Below are 22,341 nucleotides of genomic sequence, written 5' to 3'. Positions count from 1 at the left end.
GATGATGAAGGATTATTTCGGAAACTTGAGGAGGTAAATCAACCCCCTAATTATGTTGTGGAAGCTCTTCAAAACAATGAATATTTGGCGGATTCAAAAACCAGAGCAGGTCTCATTCCAACAGAAGAACCAGCACAGTTCCATCTTGTGAAAGAAAAGTTATTGATATTTAATGATAAATTGGTGTTCTTAAGTTCTGCTCAACCAAATGTTGAATTAACTCCAAGATTAATGTTTCTTCTAACAAACTCCATAATCAAGTGCATTTAGCAACTCAATATACTCTCTATCTTCCTCTCTTTCCATATCAAGTGGTTCTTCAAAATATTTTGAACCGCTGAATCCGGAGTTTGTTAGAAGAAACATTAATCTTGGAGTTAATTCAACATTTGGTTGAGCAGAACTTAAGAACACCAATTTATCATTAAATATCAAAAACTTTTCTTTCACAAGATGGAACTGTGCTGGTTCTTCTGTTGGAATGAGACCTGCTCTGGTTTTTGAACCCGCTGAATATTCATTGTTTTGAAGAGCTTCCACAACATAATTAGGTGGTTGATTTACCTCCTCAAGTTTCCGAAATAATCCTTCATCATCATATTCTAATTCTCCAAGTTCTTGCGCCGTCATTTGACTAAAATCTTTGAGCATTTGAAGTTTTTTTGGAGTAAATTCTACCGTGGGAACTGTAGGGTGTTGAGTTTTCAAAAGTGGTTTTAAAAATTTCTCTTGTTTTCTTTCAAAGGCTTCTTCACCAGTTAGTTTCTGTCTCCGTTTCTTCTTTATCTCTTCCTGTTGCTTTACAACTTTTGAAACCAACTCTTGATGTTCTTTAAGCTTTCTTGCTCTTTCTTCGGTATTCATCTTCTGTATTTATTTGTTGAAAAATATCAGTTAGTATCTCATCTTGTTTCACAACAATATATTTATATTTTCCAATCGTGTTTCATATAATTTTCAAATTCTTTTTTACTACATAACGTAGAGCAATTATCTCTCCAAAAATTATTTACATCTATTGAATTTAACTTAAATAAAATAAAAGTATTAGCATTGTTTCTTATTGAGCGTCGAGGGAGTTGAAAATATGACTGACTAAGATAAATACAATTACAAGAAGAATGTCTCCCTCTTGTATAGTAGCTATCCATTACTGTTTGGTTTCTCTCATTAACACAATCATCAAAGATAACGAGGTTCTTTTTTGATTTATCTAAATCTTGAGGGGAAGGTATATCATCCGTATTATCACTGAGAATACAAGTTATGGGTTTTGGTTTCGGTTTTGATTTCTGTGTTTCACAAAATAATTGTATTATATCTTCAATATTACAATCATTTAGTTTGTTTTGAAGTTTAAATAAACAGATAATGTCTTCCTTTTTAAGACCCGCATTCAAACCTTGTGATAGTAGTTGATACTCACGTTGAAAACTTGACTTTGTAAAAATTATTAAATTATCATAATCTAAAAAATTAGGACTAAGGAGCATCTTTAAAAGTAAACAGGTTTTTCCACATCCGCTTGAACCGACTATTAGACATCTCAATGAATTTGGAAGATTTTTATGGTTATTAAATTTTATCTTATTTTCCCAAACGGGTAAAAAATCATTCATTTATATATTTGGAAAACAAGTCATCTAACTTTTTTTGAGAAACTATATTTTATCCTGAGTTCAGGTTTAATTACAAAATAATCCATTATTTTGTTTATATAGTATCTTGTATTAACATTTCCATGAAAATTATTTTGAATAATAAATATCATTAAACCCTTATACATTTCCTCAATACAAATAGTCTCTTCCCTTGTAAGAAATGGTGTATTATCACCATAATACTTAACATTCATCTCTCTTATTAATCTTGTAAAGTAATTCATTTTTGGTTATAATTTAAAAGTTATATATTTTTCTATATTTTTTATTATCATTAATTAGAAGATAATCACAGAAAATACATTGTTTATATGCTTCTGATTCTGTATTAAGCCCCACTCTACCACAAGCCAGACAATTCTCTAATTTATCATATGGAGAGTCTGGAAATTCTAAATATCCTTCAGAATTTATCATATTTATAAAGTAAAATTATACTTAAAACAAAGTGCCTTTTTTAGAGGCATAATGGAGAATAACATGTGTCCTTTTATTAAATTTACGGGACAAGCTATGTTAATTAATAACTCTAAAGTAAATTTGACAAAAGTTTCTCCACTACTACTAACAATTTACTCAAAGCTTGAAAAGGTCATTGATAAAGAAGCTTTGAAAATGAATGATAAGACCATCAACGATTCTAGAGGAAACATTTGTATATTCTTTAATAGACCCAAAGATGTGGGTGAAATTAATAATATGAATATTAGTGGTGAACTATCATTCCGTACTCTGATTATTAGAGATTATTTGAAAATATCATTTAATGTAAAAAATATTGTGGTTATTAGTTCTAATGAAAGAAAATATATAGATATTGATGGAAGTTTAATGGAAATTTTGATGGAAGTTTTTTATGATGGAAGTGATGATGGAAGTTTTGGAAGTATTCCATCATAAACATCATAAACATAAACAAATGATGACAATGACATAAACATAAACATAAACATAAACACATAAACATAAACAAACAAATGAAACATAAACATCATAAACATAAACTTCCATCATAAACAAATGATGGATGTTTTTGCACAATTGTATTTTGTCGAAACTGTATTTATCTTTCGGTGTGTGAAGTTATTGTGTGCAACTTTGGTTGTTTCTCGGTGTTTATCTTTCATAAATTGATCGTCTGTTTGCCGTGTCGCGAGGAAGGCCTTTGCCGCGTCGCGAACGATTTGAAATCGAAGTTAAGTGATTGTTCCCATTTGTATTTTCGTTAAAACTGTATTTATTTATGGTGTTGTACGTATATTGTGTCCCGACGAAGATTTTTCGGTGCAAATCTTTCATACCTGTATTGAAAATCGGGTTAATTCGTGTCGTGTCTTGAGGCCTTGTACAGTGTGCACTGTACAACCTTGAGGCTTTGTTTTTCTCTCAGCGGTCCGTCGTTTGTGATCCAATAACTTTCGTTCTCTGTATTCCCAGTCTTTTCACCCATAGCCTGCTTCCTTGTGTAAATCTCAACTCAAAAAAAAAAAAAAAAAAAAAAAACAACACATTTCCTTCTCTGTTCTCATTCGTTTATTCATTCTTATTCGTTCGTTCGTTCTTCGACCACGTGTTTCTCCCCCATTTCCCCAGATAGTTTTCACTCATTAACCTTCAATGTTTACACTTTCCCCTCAAGTTATGTATTCCGTCATATTTTATAACACCTTTTTCTTCTTCTTCTTTAAAAGGCTGCGTTCGACTTGCTCACCAAATCAATTCATCCCAAAAAAAATATCCATCTCCTATCGTGCCTTTTTTCTACATTCCCTAAACTCTCCTGCACTCCATCCTCCATCCAGCGTCCTTAAACGTATTTTTAACTCGAAGGTCACAAGAAACTCATTTTGCAATAAATGTTCGTTTCCCATAAATCGTACACTTTCAAAAATCCAATCTCACCCCTCCCCTCCAAATCTTCCCCATAACCCCTCCCCTCCAAATCTTCCCCATCACCCCTCCCCTCCAAATCTTCCCCATCACCCATCCCTTTCAAATCTCCCCCCTTGCCCCCTCCCTCCTAAACTACCCCTCACCCCTCCCCGTCAAGACGCCCCCTCGCCCCTCCCCTCCTAGACTCCTGCCTCACCCCTCCCCTCCAAATCTCCCCCATATCCCATCCCTTTCAAATCCCTCCCCTTGTCCCTTCCCTCCCAAACTCCCCCCTCACCCCTCCCCTTCAAATCTCCCCACCCTCATTGCTTCTCAATTTCCCCCCTCTCACTCCCTCTCCTCAAAGTGTCCTCCCTGCTTCTTCCCCCTTCAAACTCTCACCTCCATCTCCCCCAACCTTCTGCCTCGCTCTTCCCCCTCCTCAAATAACACCTCATTGTGGCTCACCCAATCACCATCAAACCTTTTGTCCGCCCCATCCTTCCCTTTCTCCGAACTATTCTGAAATCTCTGACACACCTTCAACAGCTCTCCCTACCTCTTCCACCTCTTCCACATCTTACCCTCCCCCTCCTCCCCCCTGTTCTGTATCTGATGCTCCCCCTTCCTCTTCATTAACGGTATGGACCTCAAACATCCGGGGCCTTCGTTCAAACTTAACTGATCTCTCCATACAGGTTGCTTCTGTCAAACCAGACGTGATCTGCTTAACAGAAACTTTCCTCCTTTATGATGTCTCTGATTCCATAGTATCTCTCCCGGGCTACTCCCTCCTCCGGTATGATAGACCTGAGCCTCGTCCTGGAGGCGGGGTTGCTATCTTTATCAAAAACTCTCTTCCTCACTCGCCCTGCACTGCACTCTCTCCACCTCACCCCCAGGAATACCTCTGGCTACGGCTTCCCTTTCGCTCCCACCTCTTGTTCATATGTGTGTTGTACCGTCCACCAAACAGTGATGACTCCATCTACATCTCGCTGTCTGATGATATGGACCAACTTCTATCTACTCATCCCAACACTCTCTTCCTCATATGTGGTGATTTCAACTGTCATCATGCCAGTTGGCTGGGTGTGGGTACCTCTCTCACCAGCCATGGCTCCTCAGCAAAGGACTTCTGCGACTCACTGGGACTGACACAATCTGTCAATTTCCCGACCCGGATCTCAGTCAACGGAACATCTTCTCTTCTGGACTTGGTTATGACTAACTTCCCTGAAAATGTCTGCTGCTCTTCTTCTGCTCCGATCGGATCATCTGATCATGTCCTTGTTAAAGTGGACATCTCTCTGACCATCCTCAGGGAGCCTGCTCAGCGTCGACGAATCTGGCATTTCACTCAGGCCAACTGGCACAGTCTTCAAGCAGCCATAAATCATCTGGACTGGTCTCCCATCTCTACCACCTCTGACATCAACTCATCCTGGGAATTCTTCCAAAGTAAATTGCTCTCTCTCATGCACAGATTTATCCCATCTCGTCTTCAGTTGTCATACCCTTCCTCCCGTCCATGGTACACGGAATCTTGTGGTGAGGCTGTTGCCCAGAAACAACTTGCCTTCGTCTCCTGGAAAGCAAATCCAACGGAAGGAAATCTCATTTCCTTTCACAAAGCCCGAAACAAGTGTGTGTCCACCCTCAGGAGAGCCAGGAAACAATATCTCTCCGTTCTCAAGACCGAACTCTCTTATCTGTCTCCCTCTTCCAAATCCTGGTGGCGTCTGGTCAAATCCGTTTCTGGTGTTTGTTCCCCCTCCATCCCCTCCCTTACCTCAAACGGCTACACAGCTGACTCCGCACGTGAAAAAGCTGAATGCCTCAACTCTGTGTTTGCCTCTAAATCGTGTGTCCCAAACCCATCCCTCTCTGTACCCACCATACCCAGTCGTACCCTGCTGCTCCTGGACTCCGTGTCCTTTCCTCCTGACAAGGTGGAAAAGTTTCTGTTAACCCTCGACTCTGATTCTGCAACTGGACCCGACGGCATCAGCCCACGGGTCCTAAAATCCTGCTCTGCTGCTCTATCTCACCCTCTCTATGTTCTCTTCACCCTCTCTTTTGCTCAAGGTCAACTGCCATCTGCTTGGAAATCAGCGAACATCACCGCTTTGCACAAAAAAGGTGCAAAAACAGATCCCAGCAACTACAGACCAATCAGCCTTCTCCCAATTATCAGCAAAGTCATGGAATCCATCATTGCTTCGGATATGAAATCTTTCCTCTTCTCCAATGGCTTGATCTCTGATCGTCAATTTGGTTTCAGACCAGGTCACTCTACTCTGGACATGCTGCTTCTGCTGTCTCAACAATGGATGGAGGTCCTCAATGCCAAACAGGAAATTAGAGCTGTCTCCCTCGACATATCACGTGCCTTCGACACGGTCTGGCACCCCGCTCTGCTCACCAAACTCTCCTCCTTTGGTATCCATGGAAATCTCCATGCATGGCTGGCGGACTTCCTCTCTAGTCGTCGTCAACGTGTGGCCCTGAATGGGTTTCTCTCATCTCCTCTTCCTGTTCAGGCTGGAGTTCCCCAAGGCAGTGTTCTGGGCCCCGTGCTTTTTCTGGTCTTCATCAATGATCTCTCTGACTCTCTCAAAAATCCTCTCTATCTCTTTGCTGATGACTCCACTCTCTGCTGCTCCATTCCTCTTCCCTCAGATCGGCAGTCTGCTGCCTCCTCACTCTCTGAAGACCTGGACAAAATCACAGACTGGTCAAACAAGTGGAACATGTCTTTCAATCCTGACAAATCTCACACTCTTACTATGTCTCTCCGAAAAGATCGACTGGACAACCCTCCCATCTACTTTCTCAACAATCCTCTCCAAGAAGTTCTGTCGCTCAAGATTTTGGGTCTCACTATCTGCCATGATCTTTCTTGGGAAAACCACATTTCCAAGCTGGCCTCCAAAGCCAGTCGCCGACTGGGCATCCTCCGTCGTGCGAAGTCCTTCCTCGGCACACCTGAGCTCCTCACCACATACAAGGCTTTCATCCGCAGCTCAATGGAATACTGTTCTCCCCTATGGGCCGGTGCTCCTGCCTCACACCTAGCCCGGCTTCACGCTGTTGAAACCAAACCTTTCAGAATTATTGGAATCTCCCGCGATGAAGCTATCTCTGAGGGCCTTTCACTCACTCACCGCAGGCAGGTAGGTGGTCTTTCTGTCTTGTACCGACTCCTCTCTGGCCTTGCACCCCCAGCTCTCTCTGTGCTCTGTCCCCCAAATATTCCTACAGGTCGCACAAGATCTGCCAGCAACCCTCTGATGGTTAAACTGCCGAAATCTCGGCTCTCTGCTCACCTTCACTCTTTCATTCCTCTTTTCTCCCGCCTCTGGAACAAACCCCCTCACTCCCTTCAATCCCACTCCTCCCTCCAGGTCTTTAAAACAGCTGTTCACCACCATCTCTTATCTTCCCCCATCCAAAACCTTGATCTTTTCTACCCCCGCTAATTCACCCCAGATCCACCTTGTTTGAAATTCCAACTTCTTTCCTGGAAGTCCTGGCAGTGTCCATATGTTTTATACCTCTCCCACTGCCCCCTTCCCATGCCCCCCCCCCCAAAGCCCTCACCCTCTCTCAGATCTCTCGATGTCTCCATGTCTCTCGGTCCCTGCTCTCAAATGTAGTGTTTGTGTCCTTCCCCCTCTCTCCCCATCTTGTCTACCGCTCCCGATGTTATATGTTTTATGTGTCGGTTTGTCTTTCTGTGTGATTAATGTTCGCTCTTTCACGAGCCTCGATCTTGTATACAAAAAAAAACAACAAAAAACACAACATCAATTATATTCAGAAGAGGTGAATAAGAAAGCATTGGGGGCTTTTGATGATAAGAGGTTTATTTTAGAAAATGGAATTGATAGTCTCCCTTATGGTTATATAAGTATATAAGTGATAAGATATATAAGTGATGACATATAAGTGATAAGATATATATAAGTGATAAGATATATATATATAAGTGATAAGTTAAAAAGGGGGGTTAGGGATTTTAATGGGCAACCACCGCCTTTTTTACTATTATATAAATGATAGAACCAAGTATCAACCAGACTAAAGAGTGGAGGTGTAATCAACCTTGGTATATAAATGGAAAACATAACGAATGTGAAAAATATCAGATTCAAGAGGTTGAGAGAATCACTGGTCAGAAGGTTCTGAAGACGGATAAACGTATTCATTTGTTAAGTGCGGTAATGGAGGGCGGGAAGAAAAATATATTAGAGTGGAGTGAGAACTTTAATGGTTATCAATCGGCTAATAAATATTATAATTTTAAAATGGTATGTGGGAGAGGAGGAGGTCAAACAAGAAGTCTCCGTGAAACATACCACTTTATACTTCCACAACAAAAGGTTAAGGAACCTGTATACTTTATAAATATACTTGATGGGGATGAGTTCTATAGGAGAATGGAACTCTTTAAAAAGATAGAAAGAGATAATATATTTATAGGCTCATTAGTAGAGTGGTCTATGGAACTACATTAAGGCGGTAGTGGGGGGAATAAGGTAAAAATTACATGTAAGTGAGAAGGATCATAGGTTCATGAGGCTAGTAGGAATATTGTTTCACAAAGGAAGAAAACCATAGGTTCATAAGGCGAGAAGGATTATAGGTTCATCAAGGAAGAAAATCATAGGTTCATAAGGCGAGAAGGATTATCGGTTCATAAGGTGAGAAGGATTATAGGTTCATAAGGTGAGAAGGATTATAGGTTCATAAGGCGAGAAGGATTATAAGTTCATAAGGTGAGAAGGATTATAGGTTCATAGAGGGAGAAATAGAGGTGTTTATGGTTTTTGAAAAAAGACAGGGGGGTAAATGACATTAGATAGGGATTTCCCATGTTAAACGGAGGTGTCCCAGAAGCAACATTTATCACCTACTGTGGTGAACACCTGTTTTTAAAGACCTGGAGGGAGGAGAGGGATTGAAGAGAGTGTGGGAGTTTTTTTCCAGAAGTCAGGAAAAAGAGGAATAAAAGAGTGAAGGTGAACAGAGAGTCTTGATTTTGGCAGTTTCACCAGAAGGAGGGCTGCTGGCAGATCTTGTGCGTCCTGCAAAAATATTTGGGGGACAGCAGGGGGAGCTAGGCCGGAGAGGAGTCGGTAGAAGACAGAAAGACCACCATCCTGCCTGCAGTGAGAGAGAAAGACCCTCAGAATCAGCTTCATCGCGGGAGATTCCAATGATTTGGTTTCAACCACGTGAAGCCGAGCTAGGTGTGAGGCAGGAGCACCGGCCCAGAGGGGAGAGCAGTATTCCATTGAGCCGCAGATGAAAGCTTTGTATGTGGTGAGAGCTCAGAAGTGCCCAGAAAGGACTTCACACGATGGAGGATGCCCAGTCGCGACTGCCTTTGGATCCGGGCTTCCTTGGACTGCCGAGCCTGAGTGTAACGGAGTGTGTGCCACAAGCATGCAGAGTAGAGTGTATGAGCGAGCGAGGGTAGGGGTCATGCACCAGCTCAGATGGGGGTAAACGTTACCTTGACTGAGGGGAGGGCTGAGGTTACCGAGCAGGAAATATTTTAACTGCAAGTATGCTCTGGTCCTGTGCCCGGGAGATTAAAAAGAACAGGTGTGTAATCCGTACAGGACCATGTCACTGTGTTAACAGTTCGTGTCGGGCAAAACGCCCATGTGCAGATGATTGAAAAATAATTTCCCAAGGAATGGTGTGCGGCTGAGTGTGCGTGGCATAAATGGCAAATTCAGCTGCGGGATCTCTGCGGGATGGCTCATAAGTTGTGTGTAAACTATCATGGAGTGATCCATGTTTGTGAATGGAGTGAGATTGACTGTGGAGTTTAAATTGTGTGATTAAATGGTGTGAGAGAGAGAGAGATCGTGAGATGGCCGGTGGGTGTAACTGTAAGTTGTGTGCGCTGGTCCGTGAGGCGATTTGGGGATGTACCAGATGTACCAGATGTACCACGGTGCGAGAGTGGGCGTGGTGAAAGTTATGGAGCTGTGCGTATGAGGAGTGGATGTGGAGAACACGTCGGGGTTCCTGAAGGAAATCCGCCAGTGCAAAATGTCAGTGCAAAAATGTAAATGAAGGGGCAGGTTACGGTTGTACCGCCTAATTCTTCCAGGGGGTGGAGCTTACATTGGATATAACATTTTGTGTGGAAGCGGATTAAAAGCTGGAACGCCAGAGCAGTCACTGCTGTTTGAACCCACTGATCACGCAAGGAGAAGCTGCCCACGTGTTCATGCCATGGAAGGATCAGCTGCCGCGATCAATTGTGTTGCCAGGTTTGGCACTCTCAATCGGTGTCAGTAGTTGCTTAACTTCCCATGAGGCTGCGAACCTATCCACGGCATGGCGACCTGCATGTTCAGAGGTTGGGGGGGGGGGGCGAGAAGTTGCACTCATGATGCACCCCAAACCGCAAACACAAAACCCCTCGTCTGCAACAATATTTTCACTCTGTCTGCTGCTTGGGAGTCAAACAAAATAGAAAATCATTCCGAACAGGAGAATTACTGTTTATAATGACATCATAAAGGACACAAACAACAGGCACAAATAACTAAATAGTGGGGCGGCTTAGCCCAAATATTCAAAAGAATTGTGCATTTTGTGATACAAGCACCAAATTTGGCACAAATGTACATTAATATGTTGCGAACATTTTCAGATATTGGGCCACTTGAAATTCCGTAATTTTTTTTTTCAAATTTCGTAATTTCAAATTTTCGGGTGACACCGTCACAATTTCAGTCTTCGGGGCCAGCCGATAGGCAAAGTGTGACCGGAAGGGACGAGGTTCTCCTGACCACGTGGCCCTCGATCTGGGAAGCGAGAGGCATTCCATTAGTGGACGTGCCCCTCACGCCCGACTTTTGGGCGGCCCCGGCAGGCCGTTTGTTTTGACGTTCCGTGACAGGCCCCGCACCCCCACCTCCGGGCCGACCGGAAGCTTGTGCTGAGTACATCATACCTGAACAACTCAGTGAGGCAGAACACAGCAGTGCACACCAAGGTGACCCCTTCAGTGCATAAACCAATTAACCTGTCCACTGCAGGGCATATAGAAATGAAGTTATTTTCTGCATATAATAATAATATAAGTTCAGTTCTATATAACAATTTCTGTTATCACCACTACCACTACAACTACCACTACTACAAGCTTTGTCTGGAATTTTGTGGACTAACAGACAAACAGACATACAGACTAGCTGGGATCAAAACATTACCTCCTTCCACCATTGAGTGTAGAGGTAAACATCATGGAAATTATATCATGCCCTAGATTTAATTCATGCTTACCCGTGTATTTGCTTCACTGGTTCACAAGGTCTTTTGCATACATGTAATTCAGACTCTCGTCTTCATTGCTGACCACACAATGTTCGCAACATATTAATGTACATTTGTGCCAAATTTGGTGCTTGTATCACAAAATGCACAATTCTTTTGAATATTTGGGCTAAGCCGCCCCACTATATCGGCCGGCCTCGAAGACCGAAATTGTGACGGTGTCACCCGAAAAATTTGAAATTACGAAATTTGAAAAAATTTGAAAAAAAAAATTACGGAATTTCAAGTGGCCCAATATCTGAAAATGTTCGCAACATATTAATGTACATTTGTGCCAAATTTGGTGCTTGTATCACAAAATGCACAACAGGTTTGCTATGCTGCTACACTAAAAGTAACGTGTTCGATAGAGTGGTGTAATATACACTGTGCAATGCCAGTAAATTCCTGAAATTTTTAAAAATGAATTTTCCAATCTTTATTTTATGTAAATTGAATTAAATACTTGAACACTGTTGAACACAAATCACCTTCTTGTTACTTCCATGAACTTCCAGTTTAGCATGACTTGAGCATGTTAAATAGGGTGGTGTATAAGGGTGAAGTAAAAGACTGCTTCAAAGACTGCTTCAATAGTGCTTAACATCTGGAAGTTTTCTTTTTAACAATCTTTAACTTAAATATTAACTCACCTGGAACGAAGTTCTGGGGACCTTATGTGGTGGCACGTCCATCCGTCTGTCACTCTGGAAACACTTCTCCGCAACCACTGATGGGATTGTGACCAAACTTGGCACAAATGATATTTGTTATGTTGTGACTAAGGTTTGTTCACGGCATTGAAAAAAAAATCTGCCCCTTTGGGGTTGAACGGCGGCCTGGGTGGGGGCGGGGGGGTTTAGGGGCCGCCCTCCAAAATAGGTATTTGCTTTCTTCTCAGAAACTAAACATACAATTCCAATGAAACCACAACATTCTGTTCATGACCCATGAGGTACCAACGTTTGTTCACGGCATTTACAAAATGGTAATCAATAGTGGCAGGGGTGCGGGGGGGGGGGGGGCAAGGGGATAGGTTGCCCCCCAAAATAGTTTTTTTTTGTTTCTTTGTTCAAATTCTGTGATTACGTTAGTATGATTGTACATGCTGCCGTGTCTTCTAGCATCCATTGAAATTGGTTAAAAACGCCATGATACGGTTTAAAATACCTTTAGTCAGTGTGGTATATGGCTTTGTTCTACCAGGTGAGCACACAGGGTTATTGCCCCAATGCTTATATTTAAATTTAAGAATACATTCATGACGAAACATGTTCTATGAACTCTCAAGATGGTTATCAATCCCACCATTTCCCTGCAAACGACTGATGCTGATTTGTACACAGGTGATGTCGATCCTTTAAAGGTGGAAGGCAGACAACACAACAATGATTCATCTGTCACAGAAGATTCAAAATGTGCTTCTGCAAAGGAAGGTTCAGATGATATTCACATGACAAACGGAAGTGCTTCCTGTTTTGCAACTGGTGAGTAGAAATGTAAAAAATGTAAAAAATATATATAATTTTTGGAAAAGTGTTAAATATTTTGCATTTTGATTTTGACAAAAAAAGGAAGATTTTTTTTGTTTGTTTGTTTCTGTAGAACAATCCAGAAGTAATATGGGACAAATAAGGTCCAGTCGCAGCATGACAGTGAAGAAGAAGCATTTTTTGAAGAAAGAATCACAACATCAAGGCTCACTTCCTATAAAATACAAGTGCATGTCTGGGCCTCGCAACACCAAGATCAATATTAAATTAAACAAAAACAAAAAGGTTGCAGAAAGGGGAATACGTTACAAGTGTAATGTGTGCAGAATGGATTTTGCTTCAACAAGTAACAACATCAAAATACACATGAGAATCCACACTGGAAAACACCCCCACAAGTGCTCTGTCTGTGATAAAGGTTTCTCCAGTAACAGCGATTTGAAAAGACATATGAAGATCCACACAGGAGAGCGACCCCACAAATGCTCGATATGTGATAAAGGTTTCTCTCAAAAAGGCGATTTGAAAAAACATATGAGGATCCATACAGGAGAGCGACCTCACAAATGCTCGATATGTGATAATGGTTTCTCTCGAAAAGACCATTTGAAATCACACATGAGGATCCATACAGGAGAGCATCCTCTCAAATGCTCGATATGTGATAAAGGTTTCTCTCGCAAAGGCAATTTGAAAAAACATATTAGGATCCATACAGGAGAGCAACCTCACAAATGCTCGATATGTGATAAAGGTTTCCCTAGTAACAGTGATTTGAAAAGACATATGAAGATCCACACAGGAAAGCAACCTCACAAATGCTCGATATGTGATAAAGGTTTCTCTCAAAAAGGCGATTTGAAAAAACATATGAGGATCCATACAGGAGTGTCCTCACAAATGCTCGATATGTGATAAAGGTTTCTCTCGCAAAGGCAATTTGAAAAAACATATGAGGATCCATACAGGAGAGCAACCTCACAAATGCTCGATATGTGACAAAGGTTTCTCTCAAAAAGTCAGTTTGAAAACGCATATGAAGATCCATACATGAGAATTGAAATCTTAAATACCAGGATATGACAAATGAGGTTAACAGGATTTCGAAATTGAAGAAACATGAAATTGTACCAGTGATAGTCGCAGCAACAGCGAATACGAATGATCAAGAAAACCCGGACTGAGTAGGTAATTATTCATTTTTTTGTATACAAGATCGAGGCTCGTGTAAGAACTAACATTGATCACAAAAAGACAAACTGACACATAAAACATGATAAAGGGAGCGGGAGACAAGACAGAGAGCAGGGACATCGGGAGATCTGTGGGAGGGAGAGGGCTTGGGGGCAAGCATGGGAAGGGTTGGGGGGAGAGGTAAAAAAAAAAACACATGGACACTGCAAGGACATCCAGAAAATAAGTTGGTATTTCAAAAAAGTGGATCTGGGGTGAAATTAGCGGGGGTAGAAAAGATCAAGGTTTTGGATGGGGGAAGATAAAAGATGGTGGTGAACAGCTGTTTTAAAGACCTGGAGGGAGGAGTGGGATTGAACAGAGTGAGGGAGTTTGTTCCAGAGGTGTGAGAAAAGAGGAATGAAGGAGTGAAGGTGAGCAGAGAGTCTTGGTTTTGGCAGTTTCACCAGAAGAGGGTTGCAGGCTGATCTTGTGTGACCTGCAGGAATATTTGGGGGACAGAGCCCAGAGAGCTGGGGGGGAGCAAGGCTGGAGAGGAGTCGGTAGAAGACAGAAGCACCACCAACCTGCCTGCAGTGAGTAAGTCAAAGGCCCTCCGAGTTAGCTTCATTGCGGGAGATTCCAATGATTCTGAAAGCTTTGGTTTCAACAGCGTGAAGCCGAGATAGGTGTGAAGCAGGAGCACTGGCCCAGAGGGGAGAACAGTATTCCTTTGAGCTGCGGATGAAAGCCTTGCCTTGGATGTGGTGAGGTGCTCAAGTATGCCAAGGAAGGACTTCGCATGACGGAGGATGCCCAGTCGGCGACTGGCTTTGGAGGCCAGATTTGAAATGTGGTTTTCCCAGGAAATTTCATGGCAGATAGCGAGACCCAAAAGCTTGAGTGACAGAACTTCTTGGAGAGGATTATTCAGAAAATGGATGGGAGGGTTGTCCAGTCGGTCTTTTCGGAGAGACACAGTAAGAGTGTGAGATTTGTCAGGATTGAAAGACATGTTCCACTTGTTTGACCAGTCTGTGATTTTGTCCAGGTCTGCAGAGAGCGAGGAGGCTGCAGACTGCTGATCTAAAGGGATGAGGTATGGAGTGGCAGAGAGTGGAGTCAGCAAAGAGAAAGAGAGGATTTTCCAGAGAGTCAGAGAGATCATTGATGAAGAGCAGAAAAAGCACAGGGCCCAGAACACTTCCTTGTGGAACTCCAGCCTGGACAGGGAGGGGAGATTAGACAAAACCATTCAGGGCCACACGTTGACTACGACCAGACAGGAAGTCCGCAAGCCATGCGTGGAGATTTCCATGGATACCATAGGAGGATAGTTTGGTGAGCAGGGCATTGTGCGAAACTGTATCGAAGGCACGTGATATGTCAAGGGAGCCAGCTCTGATTTCCTGTTTGGGAATAAGGACCTCCATCCATTGTTGAGACAGCAGAAGCAGCATGTCCAGAGGAGAATGACCTGGTCTGAATCCAAATTGATGATCCGAGATCAAGCCATTGGAGAAGAGAAAGGATTTAATCCCATGACTCATCCGATGATTGATTTGAGTGATGATTGTTTCCATGACCTTACTGATTATTGTGAGCAGGCTGATTGGTCTGTAGTTGCAAGGATCTGTTTTTTGCACCTTTTTTGTGTTAATCTGTAATGTTGGCTGATTTCCAAGCATATGGCAGATGACCTTGAGCAAAAAAGAGGGTGAAGAGAACAGAGAGAGGATGAGACAGAGTGGCAGAGCAGGATTGTAGAACCCATTGGCTGATGCCGTCTGGTCCAGTTGCAGAATCAGTTGCAGAATCAATTGAGGTTTGACAAAAACTTATCCACCTTGTCAGGAGAGAAAGTCACATAGTCCAGGAGCAGCTGTGTTCGACTGGGAAAGGTGGGTACAGAGAGAGATGGGTTCGGGACACAATATTTTGAGGCATTTGGCATTTTCACGTGCGGTGTCAGCTGTGTAGCTGTTTGAGATAAGGGAGGGGATGGAAGCGCAACAAACGCCAGAAACAGATTTGACCAGACACCACCAGGATTTGGAGGAGGGGGACAGGTTTGAGAGTTCACACTTTAGAGTAGAGAGATATTGTTTCCTGGCTCTCCTGAGGGTAGACACACTTGTTCCGAGCTTTGTGAAAGGAACTGAGATTACCTTCAGTTGAATTAGCCTTCCATGAGGTGAAGGCAAGTTGCTTCATGGCAACTGCCTCACCACAAGCTTCAGTGTACCATGGATGGGAGGAAGGGTATGCCAACTGAAGATGAGATGGGACAAATCTGTGCATGAGAGAGCAGTTTACTTTGGAAGAATTCACAGGAAGCATTGATGCAAGAGGCAGTAGAGATGGGAGACCAGTCCAGATGATTGGTGGCTGCGTGAATTCCGTGCCAGTCAGCCTGAGTGAAATGCCAGACTCATCTGCATGGAGGAGGCTCTTTGAGAATGGCCAGAGAGATGTCCACTTTAACAAGGAAATGATCAGAAGAACCGATTGGAACAGAAGAAGAGCAGCAGACATTTGCAGGGAAGTTAGTCATAACCAAGTTGAGAAGAGAATATTCTCCATCGACTGAGATACCGGTCGGGAAATTGACAGAATGTGTCAGTCCCAGTGAGTCGCAGAAGTCCTTTGCTGAGGTGCCATGGCTGATGTGAGAGGAACCCACACCCAGCCAGCTGGCATGATGACAGTTGAAGTCACCACATATGAGGAAGAGAGAGTTTGGATGAGTTGATAGAAGTTGGTCCATGTTGTCCAACAGCGAAATGGAAATGGAGTCTTCACTGTTTGGAGGACGGGACAGAACACATATGAACAAAAGGTGGGAGTGGAGAGGAAGCCGTAGCCAGAGGTACTCCTGGGGGTGGGGTGGAGAGAGGGCAGTGCAAGGAGAGTGAGGAAGAGTTTTTGATAAAGATAGCCACCCCACCACCAGGACTAGGCTCTGGTCTATCATACAGGAGGAGCGAGTAACTAGGAAGAGATATTAAGGAATCAGACATCTTGAAGGAGGAAAGTTTCTGTTAAGCAGATCAAGTCTGGATTGTCAGAAGCAACCTGAATGGAGAGATCAATAAGGTTTGAGCGAAGGCCCTAGATGTTTGAGGTCCATACCATTAAGGAAGAAGGACGGAAGCATGGGATACAGGGGAGGGGAGGTGCAGGGTAAGATGAGGGGTGAGAGCGGGAGGTAGGGAGAGCTGTTGATAGTGTGTCAGAGATTGCAGAATGGTTAGGAGAAAGGGAAGGATGAGGAGGACAAATGGTTTGATGGTGATGGGAAGAGGCACAGTGAGGTGTTGTTTGAGGGGGCAGAGCAAATTCAATGGTTGGAGGAGGTGGGGGTATGTGATGGAAGGGAGAGGAAGTGGGGAGGTGGCAGCTTTGAGGAGGAGGAGGTGGGTGGGGGGAGAATTGGAGAAAAATCGTAGGGGGGGGGGGGAATTCGAGAAGGGGACGTGATGGAGGTGATTTGAAGGGAATGGGTGAGGGGGGAGATTTAGATGTGAGGGGGGAGTTTAGGAGGGGAATGGTGAGGGGGGAAAATTGAAAGGGAGTGGTGAGGGGTAGTTTTGGACATGAGGACTGAGGAGGAAGTTTAGAAAGTAGATGATTCATGAAAAATGAACATTTGTAACAAACAGGGTTTATTGTGATTTTCAAGTCAGATATCTGTTTGAAAACGACAGAGGAGTAGTGGAATGAAGGTGAGTTTAGAGAATGTAGAAAGGAATAAATGTAAGAGATTGAATTTTTTTGGAAATGGAATGATTTGATGAGGAAATTGACAAAAGCCTTTTAAATAGGAAGAAAAACAGCATGTTGTAATAAACCAATGAATAAAACACTCCAGGGGAACATTTAAACATGTTGTTATGTTTGTGGAGGTAGTGATATGCTGAGTCAGGTAGATTCGTATAGGTCGGTGCTCCGGATGTCGGGTAAGAACCATCACCTGTAATAAGTTCTGTTTGGCCAAATGTCGGCGTAATGTGTATTTTCGTCCCTGTCACAAGGGGCATGGCATGTTAACTAGCTTAGGGCGTAAGAATAAATTATCCCTGTAAGTCTTACCCTAAGGGGTGTTGCAAAACATTTAACCTTTTTTTCCCCCGAGGCATGCTTCCTTTGATGCACGTTTGATGCACAACCGTAGCGGGTTCTCGGGGGAAAAAAAGGTAAATGTTTTGCAACACCCCTTATGTGATCTATCCTTTGGCTCTTTTGGCACTGCACCGTAAACACAAGTGAGAAAGGCCCATAAATTGCACTAAGTAACAACAATAAAACCAACCGGAAGCCAGTTCTGAACACTGCCGATGGACAGCACTATCTACATCGCCTCACAGAGCTCGGACAGGCTGAAGACACACCCCGGGGACTTGTGATTGGCCATGGTGGGGCAAGAAGCTACCCGCTGATTGGGGGAAGGAAGGCCGAGCATGAAGCCATGCGCCGATTGGCAAAGGCCACCGAGGACATCAGAGGCGAGCAAGAAGAAGATTGGTGGAGAAGCGCTGATTGCGTCATGACCCTGACGCTAAAGGAACTCGAGGACAGACATTTCTGTCTTCTTGCCCTCTGCTCTTACCTTGGACTCTTGCTCTCTGACCCTCCGATCTTGTGCTGTTCTTGCTCTCCTCTAGTTCCCTTGTTCTTCTCACTCGCATATTTGTTTTTGGACTGGCGGTGTACAGCCGCCACCGCGAGACGTGGAGAGTTTTGTCGTCAGTGACGACGCGTGACTGGACAGCATACAGCATGACAAGACCCCATGCGAGTGCTGCAACGTGAATGGGTGCAGCGAGGCCTGTTTCCTACCAACGTGCGCGTATTGCATGCACCAGCCGTCGGTACCTCCGGACACTTGGATTTCTGATGAGGCACCGCCCCCCCCCACCCTCCCCCCCCCCCCCCCGAGCTGATCAGAGCTAAGAGCACGATAGACACACAACCTATTTTTTTCCAGTTATTTTATTCCCTATTGTCTGTGTTATCAGTCTGGTGTGAAGGATCCTGTAGGAATTTAGTTTTACCGGCGCGTTTTTTTGTTACCAGCATTTTATTTAATAAATCTTTTCGTTATTTTCCGTACATTTTAAATCCGTTTTCGTGTGAGTTATTTTCCGCAGGCTGAAGACTGCCTGGTGGGATCGCTCAGGTAAGAGCCTCAGCCTCCTCTTCCCCTTTCTTTCCCCGCATGTATAAAATCCGCATTTGGGCATTGCCTTCAGCTCGCTATTGGATATCCGTGATTCCCCCGGTATCAACTAAGGGGAATCGCACAACAATATTTAAACAAAACCGTGAAAAACGATCTGGGAAAAGTCCCTGAAGTGAGGGCGTGGATCAGAGAAAGGCGAAAGGGTTAAATGAGATGGAGGAAACTAGAATTTGAAAGGCGAGTTTCAGCTGGAGATGGAAGGAAGAGGTGGAAGAAAAGGAGATAAAGGGGTGGGGCGAGACAACAAACACGTGTGCCCTCAAGGATATAATAAATTTTTTGGGTGTGTTCAATTAAAACGTTAGACAAAGGGTAGATGTTCGGGGAAGTTAAGGGGAGAAGATAAAATCTAAGAAATAAGCAATACAGCGAAGGAAAGAACTTGAATTCACAAAACACCGATGGGGGGAAGGAAGCCTCAAGTAACAGGCCGTGCCGAACATAAAATCATTGATTTTATTCACAAGTTTGCACGAATTGCAAACCAACACTAACTAGAAACACACAGTAATACATACACAATAAAATAACGAGTGGAAATTTGGCAAAGACACGAATGGGGAAATACTTTGGCTTTGATACCGTGCAGAGGTAAACTTAAAAAGCATTCCATGAATAAGTATGACAAACAAGCTACAGGTGGAGGCTGTCAGAGGTTCAGTGAGGATTCAAAAACGAGCCCTCAGACCAAAGCTATGAGAATGAAGTTTAACAAACTGGTGCATCAATAATGATCCTTTACTGAAAAAGGAGGTGGACATTTTGAGTTCTGGGAGCACTTCCTCCCACCTCGTAATACTCACCGATGGAGATAACCAACGAGAGCGTCCTTACAAATATTATATTTGTCACAAGGATTTTATTTCTAAATGGATCTTGAACTTCCATTGTGCAACCCACGCTGAAGTGCTCGCATAAAAGGTGCTCTGACTGTGGGAAAAGTATTGCTGATAAAGGTTTGTTAAATTCACATAGCTTCACCCACATAGGGTTGTATGTGCCCCCCTTGTAAGCGATCCTCCGCAGTAGGCAAGGTATTCAGTGAACCAGTAAGGAGAAAGCCATCATGAAAGCATACATCCCTTTAAGCATATACCTTGTTAGCACAACTTCTCAGAGTACCATCTGTAACCCCTGACAACCGGCCAGCACCCTGAACCCTTGATGAAAACCATATGGCTGGCTGTCACCAGAATGTCGACAACAATGTCTGCAAACTGGTGTCAGAAGACAACAAGAATCTCAAAATTCCAACCCCATATGCGTTCCTCAAACGAAGTTTAAAGAAAATAACATCTTTTTTTAAATGTAAACTTTATTAATTTGGTTTTCCATATTCTCATCATAGAGAACTGTTGAAACATTGATGCCAAAAACTCAAATGGTAACAGAACGTAATCTCTCAATCTGATCTTGGATCTCACCGTGCTTCTTTCAGGGTCTGCCTTCGTTTGCCAGTTTGTAATAATTCTTGTCTCTGCCCTTGCCATGTACCCAGCCAAGTTCTATTTAAGATTTTGATTGTGACCAGTGTTTAGGAATTTTGTTTTCCATCTAATTTAGTTGTTTTTCTTGTCCCTTTTTGGTTATGCTCAGATGGCATCTTTCCATGGCAGTTTGAACATCAATTTTTCCTCAATATTTGCTATAGTCCATGTTTCATTGTCATGTGTGATATGGAGAGAGCACCCTTGTTGAAAAATTGTTTAACAGAAGAAGACTGCTGCCTATGTTTTTCATGAAAATTGAATTTGTGAAGAGTTTCACAATAAAGAGAGCTCCTCAAAGCACAAAAGCACTCACTGTCTGTGTTATTGTGAATATGTAATGGCACATTATGATCAATTTATCAGTGAGGGGAGAGTTTGGAGTTGTCCATATCCTCCAGAGTAATCCTGATCAAATCCGTTTCTGGTGTTTGTTGCCCCTCCATCCCCTTCCCTTACCTCAAACAGCCACACAGCTGACTCCACACGTGAAAAAGCTGAATGCCTCAACTCTGTGTTTGCCTCTAAATCTTGTGTCCCAAACCCATCCCAGTCTGTACCCACCGTACCCAGTCGTACCCACCTGCATGTGGACTCTGTGTCCTTTCCTCCTGACAGGGTGAAAGCGTTTCTGTCAACCCGCGACTCTAATTCTGCAACTGGACCTGACAGCATCAGCGCACGGGTCCTAAAATCCTGCTCTGCCTCTCTTTCACTCCCTCTCTGTTCTCTTCATCCACTCTTTTGCTCAAGGTCATCTGCCATCAGCTTGGAAATCAGCCAACATCACCGCTTAACACAAAAAGGTGCAAAACAGAACCTTGCAACTACAAACCAATCAGCCTTCTCCCAATTATCAGCAAAGTCATGGAATCCATCATTGCTTCGGATATCAAATCGTTCCACTTATAAAATGGCTTGATCTCTGATCATCAATTTGGTTTCAGACCAGGTCACTCTACTCTGGACATGCTGCTGCTGCTGCTGTCTCAACAACGGATGGAGCTCCTCAATGCCAAACAGGAAATTAGAGCTGTCTCCCTCAACATATAACATGCCTTTGATATGGTCTGGCACCCCTCTCTGCTCACCAAACTCTCCTCCTATGGTATCCATGGAAATCTCCATGCATGGCTTGCAGACTTCCTCTCTCGTCATAGTCAACGTGTGGCCCTGAATGGGTTTCTCTCATCTCCCATTCCTGTTAAGGCTGGAGTTCCCCAAGGAAAGTGTTCTGGGCCCTGTGCTTTTTCTGGTCTTCATCAATGATCTCTCTAACTCTCTTGAAAATCCTCTCTATCTCTTTGCTGATGACTGCACTCTCTGCTGCTCCATTCCTCAGCCCTCAGATCGGCAGTCTGCAGCCTCCTCGCTCTCTGCAGACCTGGACAAAATCGCAGACTTGTAAAACAAGTGGAACATGTCTTTCAATCCTGACAAATCTTTTAGTCTTACTATGTCTCTCCAAAAAGACTGACTGGACAACCCTCCCATCCACTTTCTGAATAATCCTCTCCAAGAAGTTCTGACACAAGATTTTTGGGTCTCACTCTCTGCCATGATCTTTTCTGGGAAAACGACATTTCAAATCTGGCCTCCAAAGCCAGTCGCCGACTGGGCATCCTCCGTCGTGTGAAGTCCTTCCTTGGCACACCTGAGCTCCTCACCACATACAACGCTTTCATCCGCAGTTCAATGGGATACTGTTCATCCCTCTGGTCCGGTGCTCCTGCCTCTCACCTAGCTTGGCTTCACGCTGCAGAAACCAAAGCTTTCAGAATCGTTGGAATCTCCCGTGATGAAGCCATCTCCGAGGGCCTTTCACTTACTCACCGCACTCAGGTTGGTGATCTTTCTGTCTTCTACCGACTCCTCTCCGGCCTTGCTCCCCCAGCTCTCTCTGGGCTCTGTCCCCCTAATATTCCTGCAGGTCGCACAAGATCTGCCTGCAACCCTCTTATGGTTAAACTGCCAAAATCAAGACTCTGCTCAACTTCACTCCTTCATTCCTCTTTTCTCCCGCCTCTGGAACAAACTCCCTCACGCTCTTCAATCCCACTCCTCCCTCG

At 43.5% G+C, this 22,341-nt stretch overlaps 1 protein-coding gene across 1 annotated transcript in view; it reads left to right on the top strand.

Moving 5' to 3' along the window:
* Positions 1–12,168: 12,168 nt before the first annotated feature.
* LOC137419601 (uncharacterized) overlaps positions 12,169–22,341 on the top strand; it is a 56,012-nt gene continuing 45,839 nt past the window's right edge. Inside the window, exon 1 of the mRNA XM_078766358.1 lies at positions 12,169–12,364. Coding sequence (XP_078622484.1) covers positions 12,169–12,364 — 196 coding nt within the window. The remainder of the gene's footprint in view (positions 12,365–22,341) is intronic.

This window comes from Myxine glutinosa, chromosome 1 (assembly GCF_964187855.1).
Source record: "Myxine glutinosa chromosome 1, kmMyxGlut1.1, whole genome shotgun sequence".
In the NCBI taxonomy this organism is placed as follows: domain Eukaryota; kingdom Metazoa; phylum Chordata; class Myxini; order Myxiniformes; family Myxinidae; genus Myxine; species Myxine glutinosa.
Note: the sequence above shows the minus strand (reverse complement) of the source record. Positions and strands in the feature narration are given on the sequence as shown.